At 54.1% G+C, this 25,641-nt stretch overlaps 1 protein-coding gene across 6 annotated transcripts in view; it reads left to right on the top strand.

Annotated features, from left to right (window-relative positions):
• SMAD3 (SMAD family member 3) overlaps positions 1–25,464 on the top strand; it is a 126,885-nt gene extending 101,421 nt beyond the window's left edge. For all 6 annotated transcript variants that reach the window (XM_086322842.1, XM_086322847.1, XM_086322844.1 and 3 more), the window contains 6 exons: positions 850–924; positions 4,241–4,291; positions 13,525–13,737; positions 15,949–16,086; positions 18,495–18,639; positions 21,067–25,464. In XM_086322842.1, the coding sequence (XP_086178968.1) occupies positions 850–924; positions 4,241–4,291; positions 13,525–13,737; positions 15,949–16,086; positions 18,495–18,639; positions 21,067–21,190 (746 nt within the window). In that variant the 3' untranslated portion in view covers positions 21,191–25,464. The remainder of the gene's footprint in view (positions 1–849; positions 925–4,240; positions 4,292–13,524; positions 13,738–15,948; positions 16,087–18,494; positions 18,640–21,066) is intronic.
• The last annotated feature ends 177 nt before the right edge of the window (positions 25,465–25,641 follow it).

Genomic DNA, 25,641 nt, shown 5'->3' with positions numbered 1-25,641 from the left:
GGAGAAGTGGGCTCTGCTGTCAGAGTGTAAATGTTTTTAGAAGCCCATCATTTACATGCAAATAATGTGTGAATCACCAGAACTCCAGGAGTCCAGGAAAACTGCTTGGCAGTGCTTGGCCAGACCCTGCACTAGGGTAGCTGGGGCAGAGATGGGCCGTGTTCCTTTCGGAGCCATCTACTTTGGACTAGCCTTTGGTCCCAAATGAGCTCACCGTGCTGAGGTTGACCGCAGGCTGTGTGCGTGGGTCAGAGCATTAAGGGAGGACCTGCTTTACAGCCCCGGCCTTTCATGTCACAGGTGGCTCTGGTCCCTAGGGGGTGGGTTGCCTACTCTCTTTGTTCAGCAAAGCAGAGAAGTCAGTCAGGGCCTGAGCTCAATGAGAGGAATGCATGGCAGTCTGCTCTCATGCAGTTTGCATCCCGCTTGAGATGTCCCCTCAAGAGCCGGCAGATCATGGTACGGGGGTGGGTGGTGGAGCCAGAGGGTGGTTTGAGGCAGTTGCCCTCAGAGATAGGTGAGTTCACTGCCAGGTGGCGGGGGTGGGGGAGGGCAGGGCGGGGAGCGGGGCTTAAACCTGGTCTTGAGGGATGGGGAGAAGTTTAGGCCCACAGAGGCTGTAGGAATAGGCACTTCAGACTGGGAGTCAGACAGTGTGAACGAAGTTCAGAGCGATTCAGGTGGGAACACGGGAGGATGAGTGCTCCAGGACAGCGAGAGCCAGGGGTCCGAAGCCCAGCCTTCAGCTCCTGCCCCCGGCGTAGTGGCCTGAAGCTATGAGTTTGCAAAGGGTGGCTTAAGAGCCAAACCGGAGGCCATGTAATGAACCACCTTCCTTCCAATTCCCAGAAACCCCACCCCCAGGCTACCTGAGTGAAGATGGAGAGACCAGTGACCACCAGATGAACCACAGCATGGATGCAGGTCAGAGTTTTGTGGAGTCTCTGCTCCTCGTCCTGAGTGCCTGCCCTTTCCCATCCTTCCCTCTGTCCCTCCATCTCGCTCTCTGTATTCCCTTCTCCCCACTTTCTCCATCCTTCCCTCTGTTCCTCCATCTCACTCTCTGTATTCCCTTCTCCCCACTTTCTCTCTCCATCCTTCTCTCTGTCCCTCCATTCAATATTTACTGAGCAATCACTATGGGCCCAGAACTGGGATAGAGGAGGAGCCTGAGTGGCTCATGGTGTGTGGGGGAGACCAGCAAGACAGCCCGCAGTTACCATGCTGTCTCTTGTATGCCCTGATGGAAGATGCTATGTGGCACGGAACAGGGCCGTGCCACCCAGCCTGGGACAAAGTGCTGGGGGACTGAGCAGTAGCTTGCGGTGTAGGCTTTTCCTGCATTGAGTATTGGAAGTATATAGGGTTTGGCCAGGCTGCCAGGACAGGCAGAGCAGCATGCCAGGCAGAGTCATGAAGGGCCGTGGGGAGGAGAGCTGGTGAGTTCTGGGGTGGGTGAGAGCTCCGTGTGGCTAGAGCATCCTCCTCCAGAGACAGGAGGGCCAGTCATTCAAAGCTTCAGGTGTAGCCAGAAGCTGACGTGGAGCCCCTGCAGGCTGAAAGCAGATGAGATGCTGCTGGCAGTGTGATGGAGGGTGGGCTTCATCACTTGAAACAGCTCAGGAGCGCTGGAACAGAGGCAAGATCTTTGCAAGGCCCTGAAGCATCTATTTTGGTGTGATGCCCAAATGTGATCTATGTGTTCCTGCCATGAGGGGCCCAGCCCAGTCATCTCCAGGCACATCTCCAGATGTTCCCACCTCATTTGTTCTGGGACCAAATTGGCCTCAGACCAGCGGCTTCTTGAATTGAACCCCAGCTGCCACATCACACGTGCATGGCGTTGCATGTGGTTGGGTGAGGAGGAGGGAGCCAAGCAGATGTTCCCTTCCAATGATGGGAGGCATGCCTTGGGTACGCAGAGCCGTCCGATGTGGTCGGGCCACCTGCCCTGCACATAGCCCAGAAGAGAGTGCAGTTCCCGAAAGAAGGATGCAGGGGACGTGCATGTTTATTGTAAATGTGGTGACTTGATATATAGCCTGGGCATCGTGCCACATACCTCCACATACCACTGATGAGTGGATGATGGTGTGAACCCAGTCAGAATGCATCGGAGACCTGTATTTGATGCCAAGTGCCTGCTGTAAGCCCACATCTTTAAATGCTGGCATGGGAAACTAGCCCCCTGAGCAGCATCTCTGCAGATGCTGTGTTTCTTCTTCTCCTGCCTGCTTCCCTCCTCACTACTCTTCAGGTTTATGGAAGGATTACAGGCAAACCTTTGATATTCTGTGGTTTTACATCCAGATAACCACCATAAAGCAAGTTACACAAATTTTTTGTTCCCTAGTACGTGTAAAAGTTACGTTTATACTGTCCTGGTCTGTTAAGTGTGCAATAGCATTATGTCCAAAAAAGTAGTGTACACACCTTAATTAAAAAATACTTGGTAGCTCAACAATGTTAACCATGATTTGAACCTTCAATGAGTCAAAATCTTTTTTGCAGTAGTAACTCTCAAAGATCACAGATTGCCATCAAAAATATAATAATTAAAAAATTAGAAACATTGTGAGAATTTTCAGAAGGGGACAAAAGACGTGAAATCATTGAATGCTGTTGGAAAAATGGTGCCAGTGTGTTGGCTGGATGCAGCACTGCATCTGCAAAGCACAGTAACACAAAGTCTGCCTGTGCAAACAGACCAAAGGAGAAGAAGGTCTTACATGGGACAAGCCCACCTTTTCACCCTCTCAACTCTTGTGTCTCCCCTTCCTTTCTCTGTCCTCCCTTCCTCATCTCCTTCCGTCGTGTACCTGTAGGACCCTGTTGTGGACATAAATGTTTATTGAATATGAGCCCTGGGCTTTGTGGAGCCCAGCCAGCCCGTGACGGGTGGGTGGGTGGAGTCTCCCATTTACCCTCTGCTCTTCACTCAGACCAGTCCAGTTGCTCATGGGCTTGACTTCCCTGACAGCAGACAGGAGGAGCATCTCAGCTGGGGCCCAAGGCTCTCCCTGTCCAGCCCCATGTCTCCCCAGATATATGCGCATGTCTGTTCAGACCAGAGAGAAGGTCCCACTTCCTGGGTCTCCATGATTTGGACCAGCCTGAAATAGGAGACCAACACTTACTAACCACCTCCTGTGTACAAGCCATGGTGTAGGCATATTTGTGTGCACCGTTCTGCTTCATTTCTACACATCACACAGTAGATGGTATCATTGCCATTTTATACCTGAGGGGAAAAAAATCAAGGCTCAAAGTGTTTGAACCACTTTGCCAAAGACCCATGGCTACGTGGTGCCATGTCCAGATACCATGGAAGATTTGAAAGCTCTGCTTTTTCTGTGACTTTTCCACATCCCCCAGAAGATTGGGTGCGAGGGGTGAAACCCATGGTTCCCCCTTGGTCCTCAAGGAGGTCACAGCTGAGTTGAGGGGCAGGAGCAGACCCCCGCTCACAGCTCAAGGCAGCCTAAGGTGAAGGCCCAGTGGTGAGGATTGGAGATTTCAGGGAGTGGAGCCAGGCGCAAAGGACTATCAGGAAACAAGCAACTCTCTGGAGCTGGAGCCCCGTGGGTGCAGGGACAATGGAGGGACCAGCCCAGTGTTGCTTTTTGGAAAAGCGATAGCTTGGTTTTCTGAAGGCTGATGCTGTGTGGGTCTGCACACACCCACCCACCCACCAGGAGAATGAGTAAAGATAATAGAGTAGGAAGAATTGGGTAGTTAGGACTTTTCCCCATGTGTAGCATCATGTTTTGCATAAAACGTCAGTCTGGTGGCTGAGCTGTGGGGTGTCTGAGGCAGCTGGGTGCGTTTCCTGAAACCTGGGAATGCCTGCATTGGTATTTGCAGACCCTGAGCTCTGAGAGCAGAGAGGGGTCTAGGCGGCTGGGGAGAGGGTCTTCCTGCTCCTTTTGTCCCTCAGTTAACAGGGCGTGTCAGTGTGGGGTCTGTGCGCGCAGGCTGGGACCGCAGCAACCGCATGCTGTGGGCTTGCTTAGATGCATCAGACCCTCGAGTTGTGGAAGAGACTCTAAGGTCATCCGCTCATCTATTGGTTGCACAGATAAAGAAGCTGGGACCCAGGGAAGGGAGGTGCGGCCCTCTCCTGGGCCACGGAGGCTCAGCCGGGGGTTTTCTCCCCGCCCCGCTGTGATGTACACGTTGTCATCTAGCTCCCAGGCCAGCAGTCTTTTCTGACGTCTCACAGCAGTGTCTTACCTCGCAGGTTCTCCAAACCTCTCCCCGAATCCGATGTCCCCAACACACAATAACTTGGGTAAGTAGCTCCTTGTCTGTATGATTTGAACCCCCTTTAGCTGTAGCCCTGGCTGGTGCTCAGTGTCGGGAGGAGGCCCTGAAGGTGAGGCTCCTCCCCCACCCCCGGCCCCCACCATCCACCCAGCACAACCCATCAGGTTTCTGCTTGCATAGCTTCTGGGGTCACCCACAGGATGGGAAACCTGAGAACAGCGGTGGCAGGAAAGGCAGCCGTGGGCCAGGTTTGTATTTCCCCGGGGAGGCGGTTAGACACGAGTGAATGAAAATCCCCTGAATCTTGTGCTGTAGAAACATGAGGGTCTGTGGTCGGTGAGCATCCGTGTGTGGTTTGATGCAAAGCCATGGGCAGTGCTGCAGACTACAACCCCCAGCTGGCGGGGACTTGTTTCAGATACACTTGCTTGGATTTCATCTGAGCACCTCATCTGACAGTGATGTCATTTTTAATTAAAAGGGTACCATATAAGGAATTAAAAAACAAAATGCACAGTTACCCATAATCCCTCTACCCTAACGCACATGTGTTTCCTTTATCTTGGTCCTCTGATGTTTTTGGATCAAGCACATATATTTGTGCTTTGCCTTTGAGAGAATACTTCATATTCACTTTTTCCTTCTATCTTGTTATTTTGTAAACACATTTCCATGCTTAGATGTCTCATTGATCATCTTGCATCATCTCATGATGTTTTGGAGTGGCTGGGCCATCATTTCCACAACCTTCCCTCAGATGTTTGCTTTCTGGGTCGTTTTTGTGAGATTTGCTTTTCTAATCCAGGAGCATCTTTTGGCTTCAGTGTGGGGCCTGCCAGAGGGCTCAAAACAAATGAAATATTTGTTCAGTTCTCATCTAGGGGAATTTTTTTCCTGAGTTGGTCTGGTAGCTTTAGAAAAATGTGAGTTTGGTTTTGTTCTGGCCTGTATTGCTGGGACTTGACTTGGGGCTCAGGGAAAGGAGGAGCTAATATCCAAACTTGGTGAATCAGGGTGGATTGGCCTGGCTTCTGTTCCCAGTTGTTCCCAGTCCTTGACTGATAGCATCAGATGAAGAGTCATCATTTGGAATGTGGGAGCTGCTTGAAAACCCTTTAATACGGCTGACAAGTGGGCACTGTGAAATGTGACTGGGGGATCTGTTTTAGCATCTTTGTAAAATAATACCACGGTGTATGTTCCCAATGTGAAAGGACTGATGGAGTTATTCAACATAAACGCTGAAGGCTGGAAGCTCATGTTAACTTGAAGGCCATGACTGTGAGCTTCACTCTGGGCTTTCCGCTTTGGAGGATGACCCCTCTGACCCCACCACGGCAGCCCTTTCAGTCCACAGACATGAGCTGGTGCTTGACCTGGCAACCCCACTGCCTGACTTTGTGGTTCGGACTGCAAGTTGTCCTGGGTGGGTGCTCGCTCTGCGTTCCCCTCGAGATTGTGTAGACCAGGATGACAGCATGTCCTTGAACTTGGCCCCAAGGCAGAGTGCCCAACTGGCACGATCCTCCCGGCCTGCGGCCCTGTCCCTCGGCCTCTTGTCTAAGGGTCAGGACTTCTGAGGCCATCTCTTCCAAATGAAGGAACAGCCTCCAAGCCCGGTGGACAGAGAGGGGTGCCCCTCTGCTGGGAAGATGTGAATGGGGGCACGAGTCAGCTGACGAGTCATGAAGGACTCATGGTGAGACTCGGGTGCGGACAGGCCTGGCTTCCTTTCTGCTTGATGAGCCCTTGAACCCCAGCCTTCGCCCACTCAAAACCATCGATAGGACCCTACAGTCTCATCGCCTTGGCATCACGGCTGGATGGAGATAAGAGGATGGTGATGATAATGGCTGGCATTTCTTGAGAACTCGCTGTTTACTGAGTGTTGTTCAGAGCACTTCCTGCGTGCTAGCTGAATCTTCGTGACAGCTGAATAAGGTGGTAGTGCTACAGTTTTCATTTTGTGGAACAGGAAGCCAAGGGACAGACTGGTTAATGTACTTGTCCCATCCACACAGCTGGGAAGTGCGGACCTCAGGCCTCGGGGATCCAGGCTGCAGGGATCCATGCAGCGGGACCCTGCCATGCTCGGCCACTTGGACCAGCTCTCCCCTTTCTCACTCAGTAGAACTCGGCTCAGGGAGGGAACTGAGGGTCTGGTGTCCCATGTCGTCCCTGGCGGGGACCCCTGCCTGCTTGCCTGTCTCTTCCTCACTCAACCATTTGCTGGCACTTCCTGCTTGGTCTCTGTATACCAGCCCAGGTAGGGGAATTCAAAGAGGAGCCCCAGACCCTGACATCAAAGTGTTGTCTGCCTTGTTGGGATAAATAAGGAGGACTGTAAATAACTTTTTATATAAAACAAGAGGTAGGTGCAGATGAAATACCCTGAGGGCTTACAGGAGGGAATGGTGGCATTCCAGTGGGGACATCATGCTGGGTGGTCAGTGTCTTCTCCGTATTCACTCACTCATTCACTGAGTTCCTAGTATGTACCCATGCTGGGGGTCCAGAGCTGAAGACCCTCAAACGTTCACTGTCTGGTGGAGTGGCTGGAGGTGTCTGTCACCGGTGAGGTACTGTGCCCAGCACACACAGGACAGGGGAACTGCATGTGCCAGGCAGGGTGCAGAGACCTCAGAGTTGTGGTGGCCCGTGTGAGCTGGGCCTTGAGGGACAGGCAGAATCGGAGGGCAAGGCACTGCCGGTGCAAGGGCGGGCGAGCTCTGCGGATGGCTGGCCGTGTGGTGGGTTGGCTTGTGGGAGGCACAGTGGAGACGAGGCTGAGGGGGCTGGCAGGGCTGAGAAAAAAGCGCAGAAGGCCACACTTCCGTAGCCCCGTCTTGCCTACAGGATAAGGCAAGATGGTAGGTTTTGAGTTTTGGGCGCTTATCTGATGGTGGCTTCATAATGATTAATCTGGGCACTATGTGGAATTTAAATCTTAGGAGAAATTGCTGGAGCTACCACCCCTGCCCCACCCCTCCCAAAAAACCCACTTAGGAAGCTGTAGCACTGGAGGAGGCTGAGATGAACGCTTTAGAGAAAGGAAGCAGAATGGGAGAAGGCATCTGCAAGCACCATGGGCCTAAATCAGCAGCATTTATTGACCAGCTTTAACTGGGAAGACCGGGAGGCTTCCATGTCACTGCGGCCGGACCCCAGGAGATGAGGGACAGGGTTTGGCATGGAGGGTGACAGGGAGGCGCCTCTACTCACCTGAGTCCAGGAAGCAGCGGGACGGTCAGGAGAGAGGCCATGGCTGGAGGTGCAGCTTCAGAGCCATTAGCATGTGTGATAGCCTTGCCCATCGTGGGGTCAGAGACATGATTTTGTCATCAGATGAGTTTGGAAAGCCTGTCCTGTGCTCGCTCCTGGGGCCCCCCAGGGCACTCGCAGCGTAAAGCCTCTGAGAGTCTTGCAGAAAGAAGGCCTGGCTGGTCCAGCGTTTCTCCCAGGGATCCGACCACTGTTGGAACACCTCTTTCTTAGGATCCCGTGGACCATTCTATAGTCCTCACTTGGGAAACACTGACAAAGTTTTGGCTGAAGTCCTGGGAGTGGATGGAGAGGGAGACCTAAGGATGGACTCACGAGATGTGCCTCGGGAAGAGGCTTGGGGATCAGCTGGAGGATGGGGCCCAACAGTCAGAGGGGAGAGAGGTGCTGAGGGCAGGGGGTGGGCAGGTTCTGTGGAGATGCCAAGTGAGGTGTAAGGAGAGAGCTCCTCGAGGGTTCAAGGGCATCCTTTGGAGAGCAGGTGTGGGCAGGAGAGGGGGCTCCAGTCCTCGGCAGTGGGCTGCAGGCAGATAAAAGCGGGGGTGGGGCAGCACACAGCCCCCACCCCTGCATTCCTCTTTCACGGCCTCATGTCCCAAACCGCAGCATGCCGACGGGCACACGGCGGGTTCTCCCCGGAGACATCTGGGCATCTCAGGACACCTATTAGTTCTCATAAAGAAGTTACTATACAAACAGAAAGCAGGCATAGGACATCTGGCTACTATCTTCATTTCTTTCCTGCTCCAGGCAAAAGCTTGAGCTTCTGGCCACAGTGAAGCCACTTGGGGTGCCTCATGGGGGAGCCCCAGGAGTGACTGAGAGCCAGCTCAGCCTCTGGCCAGCGGCAGGCTCTGGGGAGATCCCAGGGCTTTGTTGTGCAGGGAAGGGATGTGAGCAGGTGAGGTTCCTGTTATTACACATTGTTTTGGATGAGTCACCTGGAATTTCCTAAGGATTTAGGTCAAGGATTGGAGCAAATGCAGGGGTTGGGGGGAGGTGGAGAGAGATAACGAGCCAGATCCTGCCTGTGAGGAAGTTGTTCTTTGCTTTAGAGTGAGACATCTCTGGAGAGGCTTTGACTGGGGGAAGTGAGGTACCAGGGAGTGTCCAGGGGCAGGAACTGAGCTGGAGTTGAAGGAGGTGATGGTTTCCCAGAGGGCCCTGGACTGAGGCTGCCTTCTCCTCCTGCTGGGAGAAGGGGGCCCTGGTGGCCAAGGTCGCAGGAAGACCCCTGACCCCTCAAGAGAGGGCAGGGGACCCCCTACAACCCAAACCCGATCCCAGGTATCTTTTCCAAGGCCACGTTGAGCTCTCGTCTTCCATAAGCTCGGGACACCACAGGCGAACGTCTTCATGGCAGGAAGTCAACTGCTGGCTGGACCGTCAGACTCCTGGGCGTCCGTCCAGCTCTGAGACTTTCCGTTGTTCTTGGTCTCAGTAGACTGGTCCTAGGTTGATAGAGCAGGGGTCCTTTCTGGGTAAAAGTGGGCTTGTTGCCTAATCCTTCGCAAGATCAGTTGGAATTGGTGCCTAGCTGCTGGGATGACTGTCCTGGGCTGGCAGGGACCTGACCTTTAGGTAGGCAGGTGGCTCAGACACCAGGGATGAGAGAATGTTTTCAGAGCCACCTGAGCTGGGCCGTGAAGGTCGTGTCCCAGCAGATGAGGGGGGCGAGCAGTGCAGGCAGTGGGAAGGCAGATGGGGCCTAGGTGTGGAGTCTTCTTCCACAGGGCCCAGGTGGAGGTGGGTGCTGGCACTCTGACCTTAGCTCCGCCGCATCAGCGCGTCCGCTCTTCACCCGCTCCCTGCGCTCGACGTATAGCGGAAAGCTAATTGCCCCGCTCGGGCCTCCCCCCTTTCCTTTCCCGGATTTGGATCTCTTGCACGTGTTTTTAATAGGCATCCCTTAATCCAAGTGTTGCCTTCTGGGTTTTATTCTGTTTTCTTTCCCTTAAACAAAACAGAAAGTCCATGCCAGCTTGGAATTGGGCTCAGAACCAGAGCCAGCCAGTGCATTAGGCTGGCAGGGGGCCAGTGGAGAATTAAGTGCCCCCTGCCCCTCGAGGAATCTGGCCCTCACCGCAGCAGTGGGGGCTGGGGGCCGAGAGCGGCTGGAGCGGGAGGTTCCTGCGTCTGCAACACCTCTGCCACAGGAAGAGGGATTAGCACAAACTCAGCAGTCTGACTGGGAGCAGAGCCGTGTGGAGGGAAGGCCTTGGGCGTGTGCCGTCAGCTGCCACACCAGGTGTGTGGAGTCCTTGGTCTGGGGAAGCGAAACCGCTTTCTCTGGGGCAGGTCACCCTGCCCTGTCCTCCTGGAGGAGCCTGTGAGCCATATGTGTTCAGAGTTTTTTCCCCCAGAAGCAGCCTTATATAAAATTGCTTCTGCATTTATTGGGACCCTCTTGAATCCAGGGTGGCTTGGCTGACTGTATTGACTATTGTGGGGGAGAAGTGGCCTCACTGAAGAGTTATTTTAAGATTTAGTGCCAGGACAAGCTTTATTTTCCCTATAGAACTGGTAAGAATTTTCTTTTTGCCAACCAGAGCCAGGTCGCATGTCATGCCCCCTTTTTGCCTTGTCTGCTAGGAAGCTCAGAGCCAAGCTGAATGCTGTTTAAGTAGCTATCTAATTTGATGGTTAGCCTGTTTATAGTCTCTCTTTCCCAGGGTCCTGACTTGGTCTTGTTCCGAACCATGGTGTGGATAAGTCCTTTACTAGGAAAAGAAATGAGGGCGGACATGCAGTTTGAAAATAAAGCACCATTCAAGGCAGAGCCCTGGAGGGGGGCGTACTTGGGCGTGCAGCTCCCCTGGCGTAAGTGCCTGCAGGAAGCCCTGAGCGATGATGGGAGGGGAGAGGGGAAAGGCTGGGCCGACTGGCAGCTGTTTGCAGACCACAGTAAGTGCACGGCTGGGGTGCTGCTTCTGAACGTGGGTCAGCTCGTCCAGACAGCCCTCTCTGAAATGGCAGCCTTCAGACTTGGCCTTGGCCTGACGGCTCCACTCCCCAAACTACCATCTGCTTAATTATGTGTCAGGCTCCTGCATCCTGTGTTTTCCACAGCACTGTTTGGTGCACGTCTGCGAGTTGCAGGGATGTTTAGATAAGGGCTCAGATCTGCTTGGGAGAGCCTCTGGCGAGGACTCCAAGTCTCTCTCTGATTCTGAGACACCTCAAAGCCTACACATCACCAGAATGGCGTTCTGGCCCCGTGTTACCCAGCAGGTGGCCTGCTGACTTCCCTTCTTTTGACAAGTGGACTGGGTCAGTGTTCCTGGGATCCTGGCTCACTGCCTTCTGCCTGGACTAAGCCCAGGACTTGGACTTGGCTTTATCGTTTGAGGACGAGGACGCTGTTCTGTACTTGGCTAGGGAGGCCAAGGCTGCCTCTTCAGGGTGACCCGTGACCTTCAGAGTCTGCTCTCGGTGGCTTCCAGTACACGGCAGTCACTGTTCAGACTGGGCCACTGAGGCCAGAGAGGGACGTCATGTCCCTGAGGTTGCACAGCAAAGTCAGCAGAGCCTGCCTCTGGGAAGTGGGGCCCGCCGTGCTTCCCCAGTACCTTCTGGATCTGACACGCTGCCGGGCCACTTTGAAGGCTTGGAGTGCACTTGGATTTCTTAGGTGGTGGTGGTTGTTTTTCTTAAGATTTCCAAAGCAACATAGCTCACATTTTAGTGAGCACATTGTTTAGAATATAACTTATCTCACTGGAATGTCAAACATCGAGCAACGCCAGAGCCAGATGTGGCTGACATGGCTCAGTCCAGCCTCCAGGGTACTGGCCGCGGGCTGTGGTCGCTCCTGCCCCCATCACACCCCCTTCGCCTTTAAGCAGCCTGGGCACCCTGCCTTCCCTCCTCTTCCCTTGCTCCACCCTGGCAGGAGGAGGAGGAGCAAGGACACTTTGCCCCCTTTGGTTGGAGGTCAGGCCAAGAATAGGATGTTCTCAAGTTTGAACAACCAAAATTATTCTAATTGCTATAGACACCATTTATTGAGTGTCTGATGCGTGCCCTGCTCTCCACTTGAATTCTCTCAGTCCATCCAAAAACAGCGCCGGGTGAGAAAGGAGGTTCTCCACTCGGGTGGCCCCAGGGAGATGTGGACACTGAAACTCCGAGCTAAACTGCTTTGCTCAGCAGCACACAGCTGCTCTGTGTCTGGCCTGAAGCTTGGGCTCCATGACCTGGTCAAACATTCAGGGCAGTGACTGTCGTCTGGGGGCTATTTTGCCCCCTGGAAGACCTCTCTCAATGTCTGAAGGCCCTTCTGGCTGTCACAGCTGGGAGGGCGAGACGGATGTGGTCTGCCGGCATCTAGAGGCCAAGGGTGCCACACATATCCTGGAGCCCACAGAACCCTCTCTCCCCAAACAGAATGACCCGGCCCCGAATCTAGATAGTGCTGAGGTGGAGAAACATGGTCAGATGTCCTGACCCTCCGGCCGACTCTTCCTGGGTGTGGCAAGGGCAGGGTTGTCACCGGTCTTCAGCTCCTCCTGTGTGTGCTGACCTTCTTTTTACCCTTAGATGGGATCATGGACATTGACCCTGGAAGGAGGTCAGGGCCACGTTGCCCAGCAGGGAGACCTGGCCCCACCTTCTGGGTTTTTCTCACACTGACAGCGGCCTGGGGAGATGAGCAGAGGTTCTCGTGGGCTCTCGTGGGCTCTGGGAAGTTGCCTGGTGGGCAGTGAGCAGGGGTCTTGGGCCAGGGCTGAGACTTGGTCCAGTGAGCCCTCCTGGACTCTCTCACCAGCTCCCCAGAGATGCACCCTGAATGACCGTCCATGTATATGTATATATGTATTAATAAGAGCCAGGGTGATGCTCCATGCTCTGCGATGGAGCATTGAGAGCAGCAAACTCCCTGATTGTCCAGCACACGGGATTCAAGGGGGCAGAGTGCAGGATGTGGTCCCAGGAGCCGTGCCCGGCTGGAAGGGGTGACTGGGGTGCGGAGGGGGCGGCAGGGGGTCATGTAAGCGGGCAGGCAGTGGTGCAAACGAGGAATGATGAGGGCCTGTTCCCTGGCCAGGAAGTAGGACCCTGAGATGAGCTATGACGGAGAGACGGGCGGGAGGAGGGCTCCTGGGCAGGTGTGGAGCCTGGAATGGCTGGAGGTGGCACGAGTCACGGGAAAGGCGATGTGGGGCCACGAGAGGGGAAACCTCTGTTTCCAGGGTGCCTTCCTCTTCTGAGAACCACCCCCTCACAGGATGGCAGTTTGCTCTAAGGTGCCCTTGACTGAGACACAGGCTGGCAACTGGGATAAATTTCGAGTTTCTCTTAGGTGAACGTGTGTGTCTCAGCCGCCCCAGTGGATGGCCTCTGGACACGTGTGGAGGACAGCTTCCGGGGTCAGTGGCAGGGACCCCGCTCATGCCACAGACGGCAGCCGGTGCCTGTGTGGTCGCAACTGCTGAGCCCGGGTGACACCCGGGGTCGCGCCAGCCTCGTCATCTGGCTGTTTCACAGGCCTGGACACTGCCGTGAGATGGGCTAGGAGTTGGTGCATGATCAGGCAGAACCAGCAGCTGCAGGCCCTTCTGGGGGCAGAGATCAGCAAGGGTTACTATGGGGACCTTGAAAGAAAGGCCGGTGCGGGACCAGACTGCACTGGCCGCTCCTGGCCTGTGTGGTGCATCTGCCCAGGTGTCTGTTGGTCCCAGGGCCTTTCAGATTTGGTCTGGCACCTCCTTGAAGATGGCTCTGACCTAAGGCCAGGCGGGGCAGGGCCTTTATGAGCTCATACTAAACAGTGCCAGGGCCGGCAGAATGCGTCTCCGAAAACCTAAGGGTTCTGCCCCACTGGATCCTGTGAGTTTTACACAGGAAAAGGGTGGGGAGATCATAATGCCCTCTGAGAGGTGAGGAAATAGTCTTCCAGGGCATCCAGGGGACCCCATCCAGGAGCCCAGTGCCTGGGGGGACTCCCTGACCCAGCAGCCTGGCCTGTCTCCTCAGACCTGCAGCCCGTCACCTACTGTGAGCCGGCCTTCTGGTGCTCCATCTCCTACTACGAGCTCAACCAGCGCGTCGGGGAGACATTCCACGCCTCCCAGCCGTCCATGACGGTGGATGGCTTCACCGACCCCTCCAACTCAGAGCGCTTCTGCCTGGGGCTGCTCTCCAACGTCAACCGGAACGCGGCTGTGGAGCTGACACGGAGGCATATCGGTAAGGGGCGGCCACGCTACCCTCCCCCCGACACCCCAACCCACCCCAGCCCCCGCAGGGACCCACCTGCCACCGCTGTGCCGCGCCTCCCTCACCTGCCCCTCAGGCCTTGTCACCTTGCTTAGGGTAAGACAGGTATAATCCAGGTCGCCTGTTCATCCCTCCTCGGGCAGAGACCATCTCTGAAAATTTGAAAGCAGTAGAGGAAGACCCTTGGATTTCTTGAGAAAGGCAACTGTGCCATTCTCTTAATAAAAATACCCTTAAAGTACAGAGCGCAGACCGGTAGATAGTCTGTCTTGGAGGAGTGAGCTTTCATTTGTTCATTTCATATATAATTGTCCTAGGAACTTAGAAAAGGTGAAAAGACGATAGGTACTGCCCACTCCAGGATTCCTGGGCTTCCCTTGTGGCTCAGCTGGTAAAGAATCTGCCTGCAATGCGGGAGACCTGGGTTCGATCCCTGGGTTGGGAAGATCTCCTGGAGAAGGGAAAGGCTACTCACTCCAGTATTCTGGCCTAGAGAATTCCATGGACTGTATAGTCCATGGGGTCACAAAGAGTCGGACACGACTGAGCACTTTTCACTTTCTTTCACTTTCATTGCCTGCGGCCAGGACAGCACGGCTGCTAACACTGTCTCCTGAGCCCCAGCCTGTGGCAAAATATCACTTAGTATAGGGAAGGTGAAGCCTTGATGTGTGTCCCTCGGTTTGTTCATAAAATTATCATGCTGAGGATGTTCACAACTTTGCAATCCAGTCACCTAGAAGGGTCGTAGAGATGGAGTAGAGAGGGTGGGTATTCTCAGACATTGTTCAGTTCATCCACGGTGGCCGAGGGGCTCTAGAGCAAACTCAAGAGCTGAGTGGGGAAGCAGGCGTCCGGGCCCATGTGAACCAGAGCACCTCTGCTCTTGCTTGTATCGTGGGCCTTCACAGAAGATCTCATGTAGAGAGAGGGTTTTCCAGTTAAAAGTTGGGAAGCCATGGGCTTGCACCAGTAGGATCATTTTCCAGGGAATAACCTGATGCCCAGGGAGGGGCAGAGGGTACACAGCAGTTGTGTGACACAGTGGGTGACATAGAGCCCCCCGCCCCAAGCCCGTACCCTTCCCAGACAGCCTCCCACTTGTTTTAGAAAGACCCGCAGTGGTATACACAGAGGTTTGTTTACTCACTCCATACTTCTGTATATCTAAAAATAGTATTTTAAAAGTTACCCAAACAAACATTTTTGTTCTTTGGATCTTGTCTTCCCACCTCCACCTCTGCCTCCTGCTCTTGACTGATGTAATACTGGGGCCCCCCCGGGTCTGCCGGCACCCTGGAGTCTTCGAGATGCCAAGTCCTGTAGCACTGAGCCAGGCGGAGCAGGGGAGTGGGGGCAGGGGACAGCTGTGGGACGAGGTGGCAGGCCTGTAGCCGATCACCTGCTTTCCATCCCGCTCCACGTCGCGCCTGTGAAATCTGGCTCCATTTCCCGGCCCTCAGGGCCTCTCCCCTCCTGGAGTGGGAACAGAGGCCTTCCAGGCAGAAGAGTACATCCCCTGGCCGAGCAGAGACTCATTGTTGGAGGGTTTATGTAACCGCTTGAATTGGAGGGCCAGTTTAAAAATAATTTCTGTCCATCTGGAGTAGATTTAAGAGATGAAGGAAAATGAAATGATGTAGACCTATGGAATGGTTTAAAAAACGCATCAAGAGGAGAAAGGTACATGGGGTGGCGTTAATCAAGCCACGCCTGCAGTGAAGGGCTCCTGGGGTGTCTGCTGCCTGAGGAGCTCTGCAGGTTGACTATGAGTTTCTGAATGTTGGAAGGGGGAAGGGACCTAATAGTAGCAGCAACAACCTTTGCTCACCGGGCACCCATGAGGTAGGTATTATCATTATCCCCATCTTGCAGATGAAGAAACTGAGGCTGAGTAACTTGGCTGAGGCCTGTGGCAGATCACTGGTGGAGGCTACCATTAAGACTTACCCTGTGCTCTTTCCTCTCATTGTCTGCCTCCCTAGTTTAGCAGCCCAGCATCAGCCATCACCTCCTGGTGGGATTAGGCCTGGACTCTGGGTCCCCTTTGCCTGGTGATGCTGCTAGAGACCAGTCACCTGGAATGTCGACTGCAGCTCTGCCTCCTGTGGTCGCTGCGGCGGGTGCCGGGACCACTGTGGGGGCCGGAGAGCTGGTCCAGGCTAACCTGAATCTCTCTAGGGCGGGGTGTGCGGCTGTACTACATTGGAGGGGAGGTCTTCGCAGAATGCCTCAGTGACAGCGCCATCTTTGTGCAGTCTCCCAACTGTAACCAGCGCTATGGCTGGCACCCAGCCACCGTCTGCAAGATTCCACCAGGTACCACCATCTACACACCCTTCCCTGTGGGCCTCTCCTCTGCGGCGCATGCCCGGGAGGCCAGAAAGCCTTCTTCTTCCTTTTCTCCTCTTTGGTGTTTGCACTGACAATCTGGAGATGCTTCACTTGCGTTTTCTCTGTGCCTTGCTGTCTCACTGTGACCTCCTGGAACCTCCGCAGAACAGACGCAGCATCTGACAGGTCTGCCTTTGATCTGTGGGTACCTGTTTCCTGCCTGTGTGCACAGATGCTGAGGTAGTATGCTTGTTTGCTTCCTTCTTCCCTTCCTCCTCCCTTCCTACAGCCATGCTGGAAGCTGCAGGGGGATGGGAGGGTACAGGAAGCCCTACTGCTGCCCTCTCAGAGTGTACCCATCAGCTGAGTGTACAAGGCAAAGACCCAAATGTGCTTAACACAAGAGAGGGTGGTGCTAAGCACAAAGCAAGCAGCACAGGTCACATGCTGTTGGAACCAAGGGGGAAAAGCATTTAACTGTTAGGATGGTTCAGAGGCGGCTTCATGGAGGATAAGGCATTTGGGCTTGCAAGGAGCCATGGGCCTGCACCTGTGTGGAAGGAGTAGCCACAGGGTGATGGGGGCAGGGACGAGGGCATTCCAAGGCAGAGGGGATGATATGGGCAAAGGCCTAGAGGTGAAGGAGGGCAAGGCACGTGTGGGCTGCACTCTGGCTGTGGTGGAGGCTGTTTAAGACAGTCAGGGACGTGTTTAGAAAATATGATGGGACCGGGCCATGGAAGGACACAAGATCACGTTTACTCAAGGGGACAGTTGAGGGTTTTCTGAGTAGAACTATGTATTCCAGGGCGTGGAGGACTCACCTGGCTCACCTCAGAGGGTGGTGTGGACAGGGCCAGCCCTGGGTAGAAAACCAGGCAAGAGACTGATCTTACCTAGAACCTTGCATAGAAAGCAGAGGCAGAAAGCCCCTGAGGCCCCCTCTCCCAGGACATGCAGCCGCAGGGTGTGGACTGCGCCTGGCGGGTGGAATGTGTGGCTCAGGCCATTGCCTTCGGCACGAGTGTGGTATGTCTCCCTGCCTGCCAAGAGGCAGATGATGGTGGTGTGGCGGGTCATGGGCAAGGTCAGTTGAAGAATGCAGTTTGAGATGCTAGCGGTGCTCTGTGTTCCCAGAAGGTCGTGCGGTTGCGTTTACAGAGCACGTGTCTATCTTGGGGCTCACTTGGTCCTCTCCAGTTACTCTAGCTTTCCAGGCAAGGAGGCATGTTGAAATAAGCTCAGAGAGGTTAAGTCACCTGCACAGGACGCACAGCTAGTAAGTGGCCGAGCCAGGATGAGCCTCGGGCTGTGTGCTCCTCTGCTGCTCGCTGGGCAGGGGGCTGGAGCCCACTGTGGGCCCTGCTCCACCTCCTGTCCCCTTAGAGAAGACGAGGAGAGGAAGCCCAGCTGCACTTTTGGCTTCCTGCCCACCCCTTGGCCCTCCCAGCCTCTCTGGTTCGGGCAGAGCTGGCTGTGGTGCTGGCTGTCAGTTCTTGGAATGTCGGCGCTGGGGGCTCCTGAGGCCAGCCTCTCCTTTCACAAGGGAGATATGGGCTTAGAAGAGAAAGGAACCAGCCCAGAGTCGCACAGCCAGCCGAGGGGCCCAGTCAGTGCTGGCCCGCTAGCGAGCGTCACCTCAGCTCACCTTTGGGGCATTTCCGGCATGTGCTTTTGTCTTTTTCTTTTTCTCGTTGACACATTCCTGGCACTTGGGCTGTAGGACTTCAAACAGGAGATTTATTGTGCGTTTCACGTGTGCCTGTCTCTGGTTGTACTGCTGGGAGAGTTAGGCACACACCTTCACTTTCCTGTGAATGTCACCCTAACCCAGCTTTGTGCCCAGATCTCTCGCTACCCCCGGTCCCAGTGGAGGTGGATTCATCGGAGAACCCTGGGTGGAAGGTGCCCAGGACCCTCTGCTGAACTTCCTGTTGGCAATGGCAGGCTGGGCAGCCTCTCAGCTGCCCTGTCCGGCGCCCCCTCCGTCGAAGGGCACGGCCTTCTGTTCCCCAGGCCCCACACCAAGGGTACCTCCGGGTCACAGCCCTGTCTCTCTGTTCCCTGGAGTTCCGCCTGGCCCCTTCACCCAGGGCAGAGCCCCCCACCTGACTGTCTCCCTCAGCCTTCCCCCTGCTCTGGGAACTAGAACTTATGGACCAGGGTTGAGCACCCCCTACAGCTGTGTCGGCTGCACCTCCCTATTGAAGTGGTGGTGGCTTCAGGGTGGAGACCACATGGGCTGCCCCCAGCAGGCGGCTGAGCGTGGAGTCTGTAGCTAATGCGGAAACGCTGGTCTGGGGGGTGACCTTGGGGGTGGCTTTAACCAGGAGGGGCGCTCAGGCCAAGTACCGTCTTCGTCCCCGTGAGCTCTGCGTCTGTCCTGTTGGCAGGATGCAACCTGAAGATCTTCAACAACCAGGAGTTTGCCGCCCTCTTGGCTCAGTCTGTCAACCAGGGCTTCGAGGCCGTGTACCAGCTGACCCGCATGTGCACCATTCGCATGAGCTTTGTCAAAGGCTGGGGAGCCGAGTACAGGTGGGTGCTGGGGTGCCTGTCCTAGGGGCGCAGGGGCCACAGGTGACTCAGAACAGCTGAGCAGGGGCTCCTCAGAGATGAGCTAGGCTGGCCCTCTCCCCGAAGAGCAGAAGGACCGGGGATCAGCATGGGGCCGAGTCCCATTAGACGAGGAAGAGCGAGCAGTGCTTGCCCATCGTTTCAGTGTCTCAGGCACGGGCAGCATCTCATCGTCACAACCCTGGGTGGGGATGTTGGTATCATCCCTGTTGTACAGATGAGGGAACGAAGGCCCAGGGAGGGAACTGACTTGCCTGAAGTCACATCACTGGTGGAAACGCTGAGCCTGCTACTGCACCCTCTTTGCATCTTCCTCGTTTCTTCTGGGCAGATGATTTTAGGACGACCCTCTCCAAGGAGTTAAGTCTCCCCCTCAGGGTTCCTTCCCTCCTCTGTGGCTCCTTCTCTGACCTGGTAATCCTGAGGATCTAGGGTTTTAAAACTGAGAAAGCAGGGAAGAGAGGAGGAGATGCCAGCAGTCAAAGGAACAATATTCACTTGCTCAGAAATGATTTTCTTTCAGAATTTCATGTACTGGTTTAAACGCAGCACTGGTCAGGGGACGTCCCTGGTCCGCTCTGTCGAAGCTCTCAGACCACTCGGGTGTGGGCCTAAGCTGCCTGTTCCTTTTCTTTCCACACCTGCACAGGAGCTTCCTCGAGAGGCGGGTCTGTGCACCCAGCCCCACTCCACGGCAGAGGCAGGGGCGCCCACACGTCAGCCCGAGCCAGTACCTCGCAAGTTACTCCCCCCTTCTCTTCATTTTCCCAGATGTTTGGAATCCATTTTGTTTTGCAGTCATTCTGCACCCGGGCCAAACCCATTTCAGTATTGGCTCTGGGCCACCATTTATAATGAAATCCAGATGAGCGTGACTTATGGAAAGTCAGATTCTCATTAGAGGATTTCGGTCCGTAAAATCCTCGTCTGTCATTTACCGTATTTTAGCTGCTGTTCCCCGTGTCTGCCCCACAGTGCTGGGGAACACAGCCGTTGGTCTGTGGGGTCTCTCTCAAATCTGGGAGGTGTGACCAATTGGGCAGTCCGAGTGGTCAGCCTTCAGGCTGATAACAGCCTGAGATCAGCCCAGGCCCACGGGCCCAGCCCGAGGGACATTGTAGCTCACCTCTTAGCCTTGGCTGGAATCATTTAGGCAACAAGAAAGGTTAGAAAACTAGTCTTGTTTTTTGTTGGGGAAGGGAAATATTTAAAGATGGACCCAGTGGGAAGGAGCCAGAGGGAGGTCTGTCCCTCCTAACACTCAGACTGGCGTTTTGAGGGTCACACGCAGGCACCCAGGTCAGGCAGGCACCCCGGGGCCGAGTCTGCGAGCCCGTTTCTAACCTTCCGCTCAGACGATGTGCGGGCCAGGCGAGGAGGGTGGTGCCCTGGGGTTGGCGGCTCTCAACCTGGCGCGGCACGCAGCTGCCCAGCTTCAAGTGCTGGGGGAAGAGGCCCTTTGTTGGCCGGAGCCTTTCCCTGGGGCCACTGTGTCACCGCACAGGACACGCTGCCAGCACACCCCGGCCTGTGCAGCCCACCACGTCACTGCTGCCTGGCAGCACTGTGGAGCAGCCTGACCGGCGGCGCGGCCCCTTCCCAGAACAGTCTCGCCCTCCTCTGCCTCCTGGGCCAAGGAGAGGAAGGTTTCATCCCTTCCTGTGAGGTGGCCCAGAGCCGGGCCTGGGGCCCGGGCCTCTCACCTCCAGCTGGCACCCGCACCTCCGGCCTCAGCAGATAGCCTTTTGCTCAGCGGAGGCCTTTGGGAGCTCGCCTGCGAGCTGCGTCATCAACCAGCCCGAATTTAGACAGAGGGCTTTGGGGAAAAGAAACGTGTGGTGTGCCTTAGTTTTTTTCCAGTAATTGTTCCATGGCTCGCTCTGCTCGTAAGATTTTCCAAAATAAGGCCATAGATGGGAATTATATCAGCACATTGGGGACCAACGGCATGCGGACTCTGTCGGCGCTTTGTAAAAAAACACCCCTCAACCAGACAGACGCCCGTCACCGTGGCCTGCCAGGACTGGAGGCGGGGGGACTGTGGGTGCCCATTAGGACGGGGGGCTGGGAAGACCTTTGCTCTGGCTGGAGGTTCTCCATCAGGCGCCCGTCACGGCAACCGGTGGGCCTCTGGGGCACCCTGGAATTTGCCTTACATGTTTCTCTCTAAGGGGGCCACCTCCTTTCCCTTCCTGCTTGGAGGAGTTTGGCAGGCAGTTTCAGCAAGTTGGTGGCACCTTCTCCAGGACTGGGTCTGGCAGGGCAGGCTGTAGCTCTGGCTCTGGGAAGAAGACTGACACCAGATCAGGAGAAGCCACTCTGATGCATCTGTGTGCTACTGGATCTTCTAAATGGCCCCCACCCACCCTTTTCTCAAATGTCTTGCAGGAGACAAACTGTGACCAGCACCCCCTGCTGGATTGAGCTGCACCTGAATGGACCTTTGCAGTGGCTTGACAAGGTCCTCACCCAGATGGGCTCCCCTAGCATCCGCTGCTCCAGCGTGTCTTAGGGACACTGCGAGTGAAGGGGGAGGGTGGGGAGGGTGGATTTGGGGAAGAGGGCCATGTAGGAGGTGGAGAAATCAGAACTCAACTCACTGGTGTCAAAAGAAGAAATTTTTCTCCCTCAACTAAAGTGGCATCAGCATGTTTTCCAAAACACGAAAGCAAACCCAGAGGTGAATTTCTGTGAACAGCTGTCTGCTGAACACGGTGGCCCTTCGGCCCCAGTATGAAGGGTAAGAAATGGCTTCTGCTCTGGTGGCGTGAGCAAACAGGTAGTGTTTCACTGCCTGCCCCTCCCCTGGTCCCCTTCTTTCTTAAAGACAGCAAACTGAGATGTCAGTGCCCAACAGGAACTGGCCCCCTGGTTAGGACTGGAGTGTGGACTTTGCCTTGGGTGCTCTGGGCAGGGAGAAGCTTGCAGGGGTCTGAGCACACCATGGGCCCAGCCCTCCCCTTCCACTGAATATTCCCAAACCCCAGCAGGAGCAGACCATGTACCTGGGCGCTGGATTGACTTGCGGCGGGGAAGGGGCTCGTCTGTCTCCACCTCTCTGAGCCTACTGATTGTGTCTAGAATCGAGCACATAGGGACCGGTGGCAAGGGGTGGAAAGACACCTCTTCTTTAAAAATGATCTTAAATTTGCCCTCATTTTCAGCAGTTGGCAGGATCTGTTGAGGCTCAGCACATACCCAACATACAGTTTGTATCATCATGTTAATCTCAAGAGAGATCCGAATCACGGGAAGTGTTCCCAGGAGGTAGCTGTCCATGAGGTGTGCAAGGGTGTCCGGTCACCTGTAAGAGCTCGCTCCGCTTTCTCATGCATTTGGCTGTATTGGTTGGTATAGTCAGTTGCGTTAATTAAATGAACTGTATCATATGGTCTTTTAAACATTTGATTTTTTAAAAAAACAAACACCCCGGGTGACACACTGACTGGGAAACCAGAGTGGGACCCAGCAACTTCTCTCCCAAAGTGAAGCTTTTATCAGGTTTTGTTAAGAAGACACCTGCCAGTACTTTTGGAAGCTGAAACTGACAAAAGCAAATTCACCAAGAGGGAAAGATCTCAGGCCGACAAAGAAATAAAAGGGCTATTAAAAAAAATTATTTTTACACCTTTGAAAACTGCAGAATTGGTGCCAAGAGGTCTGTCATCTTTCCCCTGAGGGATGAGATTATCTAGCTCACGGCAGAGGACCGGCAGTGACAACTCTAGCAGTTAGAATGTGTAGTTAAGTATCGCTCCCGGTGGCAATTAGTGAGGAAACTACTATAGATTATTTCAACTGGAAAAAAAAGAGCCCCCTTATACTGACCTTTTGCAGAATGCAGCAGATGGAATTGTCACTTGCAATTGGTACTTTATTCTTTGCTGCTGTTTTTTGTATGAAATGAGTTATCCCATATTTTTTGCATGGTTTTCTACCAGGAAAAATAAAGGGATTTCCTATGGAAGTCCTGTATTATTCCAGGTAAAGGGAAGAAAGTTGTGTACTTTTGGCAGGTATAAACCTCAAATGTGATGACATTTGTGATGCTGTGTGGAGACACTGGGTGCTTCCTGGTGCCTTGCTCGCAGGACCCTAGGCCTCAGAAGCTCCAGCCCCGAAGTCCAGGTAGGAGGGCTGCTCACCATGCCTCCAGAGGACACAGCAGCAGGCAGGAGTGCCTTGCCAGACGTGGACTAGTCTTCACACAGGGCTGTTGTCAGAGTCCAGAGACACCACACAGCCCCTCACTCCACCTGAGGCCAGATGCTGTGGCTCTGAAGTTTCTGCCTGGTGTGAAATGATCGTGGACTGCTTTTTACAGATACAAGAAATCATGTGAACCTCCTGGATGTGTGTTTCTGCCCCCCGTCAGGCCTGAGACTGGTGGTATGGCTTCTAACTTCAGTTTGGCCTAGGCTGGAGCCGTCGTGGTGCCCCTACTAAAAGCCACGGGGAGCAGTCTCCAGGGGCCCGTCATCTCCTGAGAGCACTCCCTACGGCACACAGCTGTCCTCCAGGTACTTGGGAGCTGGCTTCAGGTACAGCCCAATTTGGGTGATCTGGTTGGTCATGTCTGGTTGCATCTAGATGGCGTCTTACAACCCACAATGCTGAAAGCTAAAGAATCTTTGTAGGAGGCATGGATTTGTTGTGTTTTTTCCCTAAAGCTACTTACTTGGCCTTTTTTCTTTATAACTAGACTGCTGAAGGAAGATGGGTGAGGAAAAAGTGGGTAAGACCACGTTCAGCACCCTTCAAAAGAAAATTTGGTTGTACCTAGAGGTTAGGATCTGGTTTCATTCCCATCAGAGAGGCTGCGTAAGTGGCTTTGAGGCATGTGTGATATTAGTGTCCTACAAGTCATAAAAAAAGTAGTTTTAAAACCCTATTGCATAAAGGCATTTATACATTGAAAGACAGGACAGGTGAAGGGGCAGGAGGAGGGCGGTTCTCGGGGTGATGGCAGCTGCTGGAGGGTGCTTTTGGTGTCACTGCCCAGGCTGCAGGACATGCCTGCTCCCCGGCCCCGGGCTCCCCGCCAGGCCGCCCTCACCTTGCGGCTTGCGGCGATGCTGACCCGGGTGTGGCTACAGCGCAGGGGCCCTAGGTCCTGGCCTTGGCACCTCCCCTGGGAGCCAGCTTCTGTTCCCTTTCCTCTCCTCCCACACCCTCCCCACTCCTAACTTTATTTAGTACTGGGAGCCTTCCAGCGCAAGTAGGTAGCCGCCCTGGCAGTTCGGGTTACAGGCCTGTGCTGGCACGTCATCTCCACTGGCCACCTTCCTGGCAGGCTGCAGACCTGACATTTTGAGACAAACCCAGAGTCAGGAGCGGGGACTCTGACTCTTAGGAGGAACAGACAGCAGGGCAAGGCTGCTGGCAGACTCTTCCCTTGTCCTTATGTTGTCTGTGAGGTTTTTTTTTCATCGTCCGTGGTGATTATTTTTTTAAATCATTGTTAACGTATTGGAATGAGCTGTAGCACATATCTTGTGCTTCAGTTTGTTTTTCTCCATCTCCCTCTGGCTTCCTGGAGTTTGGACATATTCCAGGGCTAAATGCTTTTACTCAAACCGCAGAAAAAAGTTTTCTTGAAGTAATGTGTGCATGTCATGCATGCATGCGAGTCATTTGGGGAGAAGGCAGAGATCTGATTTCATTTGCAGCCCCAAGCTGCCATTTCTGAGGCTCTGAGGACCTCTGCAGGGCCAGAGCTCCCATTAGGCCACTCTCTGTAGTCTGTAAGAGAAGGGAGGGACAGGAATTGGCATGTGCTCCTAGGACTGTTTATCAAGGGGGTTACCAGTAGCGAGAGGGCGCATGTTTGGTTCTGAACCCTGTATCTCACTGTGACTTCAAGTGGCAGAGTTGGGAGTTTTCTCCCTAATCTACATCTTTGCTAGAAGAAAACCTCAACATAGTCAAGTTGTGTCACTCTGGTGTGGTATAGATGTTCCCTTCTAGAACCTTCCTTCAAGTAACAGTCTTTCAGGAGTATCAGCCACTTCTCAAGTGGGTAGGAAAGCAGAAAAATGTATGGATCAAAACTGAAGAGGCCTCTCTGATGGGAGAGTGGGGAGATGACTTGCTATACAAGCAACCTTTCAGAAACACGGCTATCACAAAGAAAAACTCATGTATTGTGTAAACTGGATTGAGAAATTCTCTCAAGTGATCCTGTAATTTTTTTTTATGCTGAAGTAATGTACACTCGAGCATTCTGGTGTTTTTATATTTATGTAATAATTTCTTAAAACCAAGACAGATAACTATTTAATTTTGGAAGAAAGTTGGAAACGGCTCTCCTCCCGAGGACAGTGGCTTGGCCCCCAGAGCCACCAACCCAGGCTGGCTCCCTGTGTGGCAGCATGTGAACACAGGCAGCTAGCTCAGGCCAACGCAGGCCCGTCCACAGGGGCCTCTGAACCCAGCCCCTCTCCCTTCCCAGGGGCGAGAACTGTACAGAGGGCTGGAGCCACCTGCCCCCAAGAAGCCTTCATTCACCTTCAGTGCTGCTGTTGCAACTAGGCTGTCCTGGGCGGGACTCCTGCTTGGGTGGGGAAGAGAACGGAGGATGCTGATTACCTTCCCTTCTCAGCCAGCCTGACCTTTTAATACCCTTTGTAAAAAGCATGTATGTATTTATAGTGTTTTAGATTTTTCTAACTTTTGTATCTTAAGAGCTGAGCACCTGTTTAAGCATTGTACCCCTATTGTTAAATGTGTCCTCTCTCCTCTCTTCCTCCTGTAAGTGCCCTTCTAATAAAACTTCATTGAAAAGCAGCTGGGCTGGAAGTGCACATTCATTCTTGCTGCCGTGTCTGGCTGCAGAGTTTAAAGGGCCTGGGGCCTTCAGAGAAGAGAGTCGCTGAGCCCAGGTGTGCCAGGTCCCATTCTGCCACTGCCCGCATTCACTCACTGAGCACAACGTGCAGGGAGAGCGGGGGCTTCCAGCTCCGG

The sequence above is a fragment of the Bos grunniens genome, chromosome 10 (assembly GCF_055505025.1).
Source record: "Bos grunniens cultivar Pamir isolate PY7600 chromosome 10, Bosgru_T2T1.0, whole genome shotgun sequence".
Lineage (NCBI taxonomy): Eukaryota > Metazoa > Chordata > Mammalia > Artiodactyla > Bovidae > Bos > Bos grunniens.
Note: the sequence above shows the minus strand (reverse complement) of the source record. Positions and strands in the feature narration are given on the sequence as shown.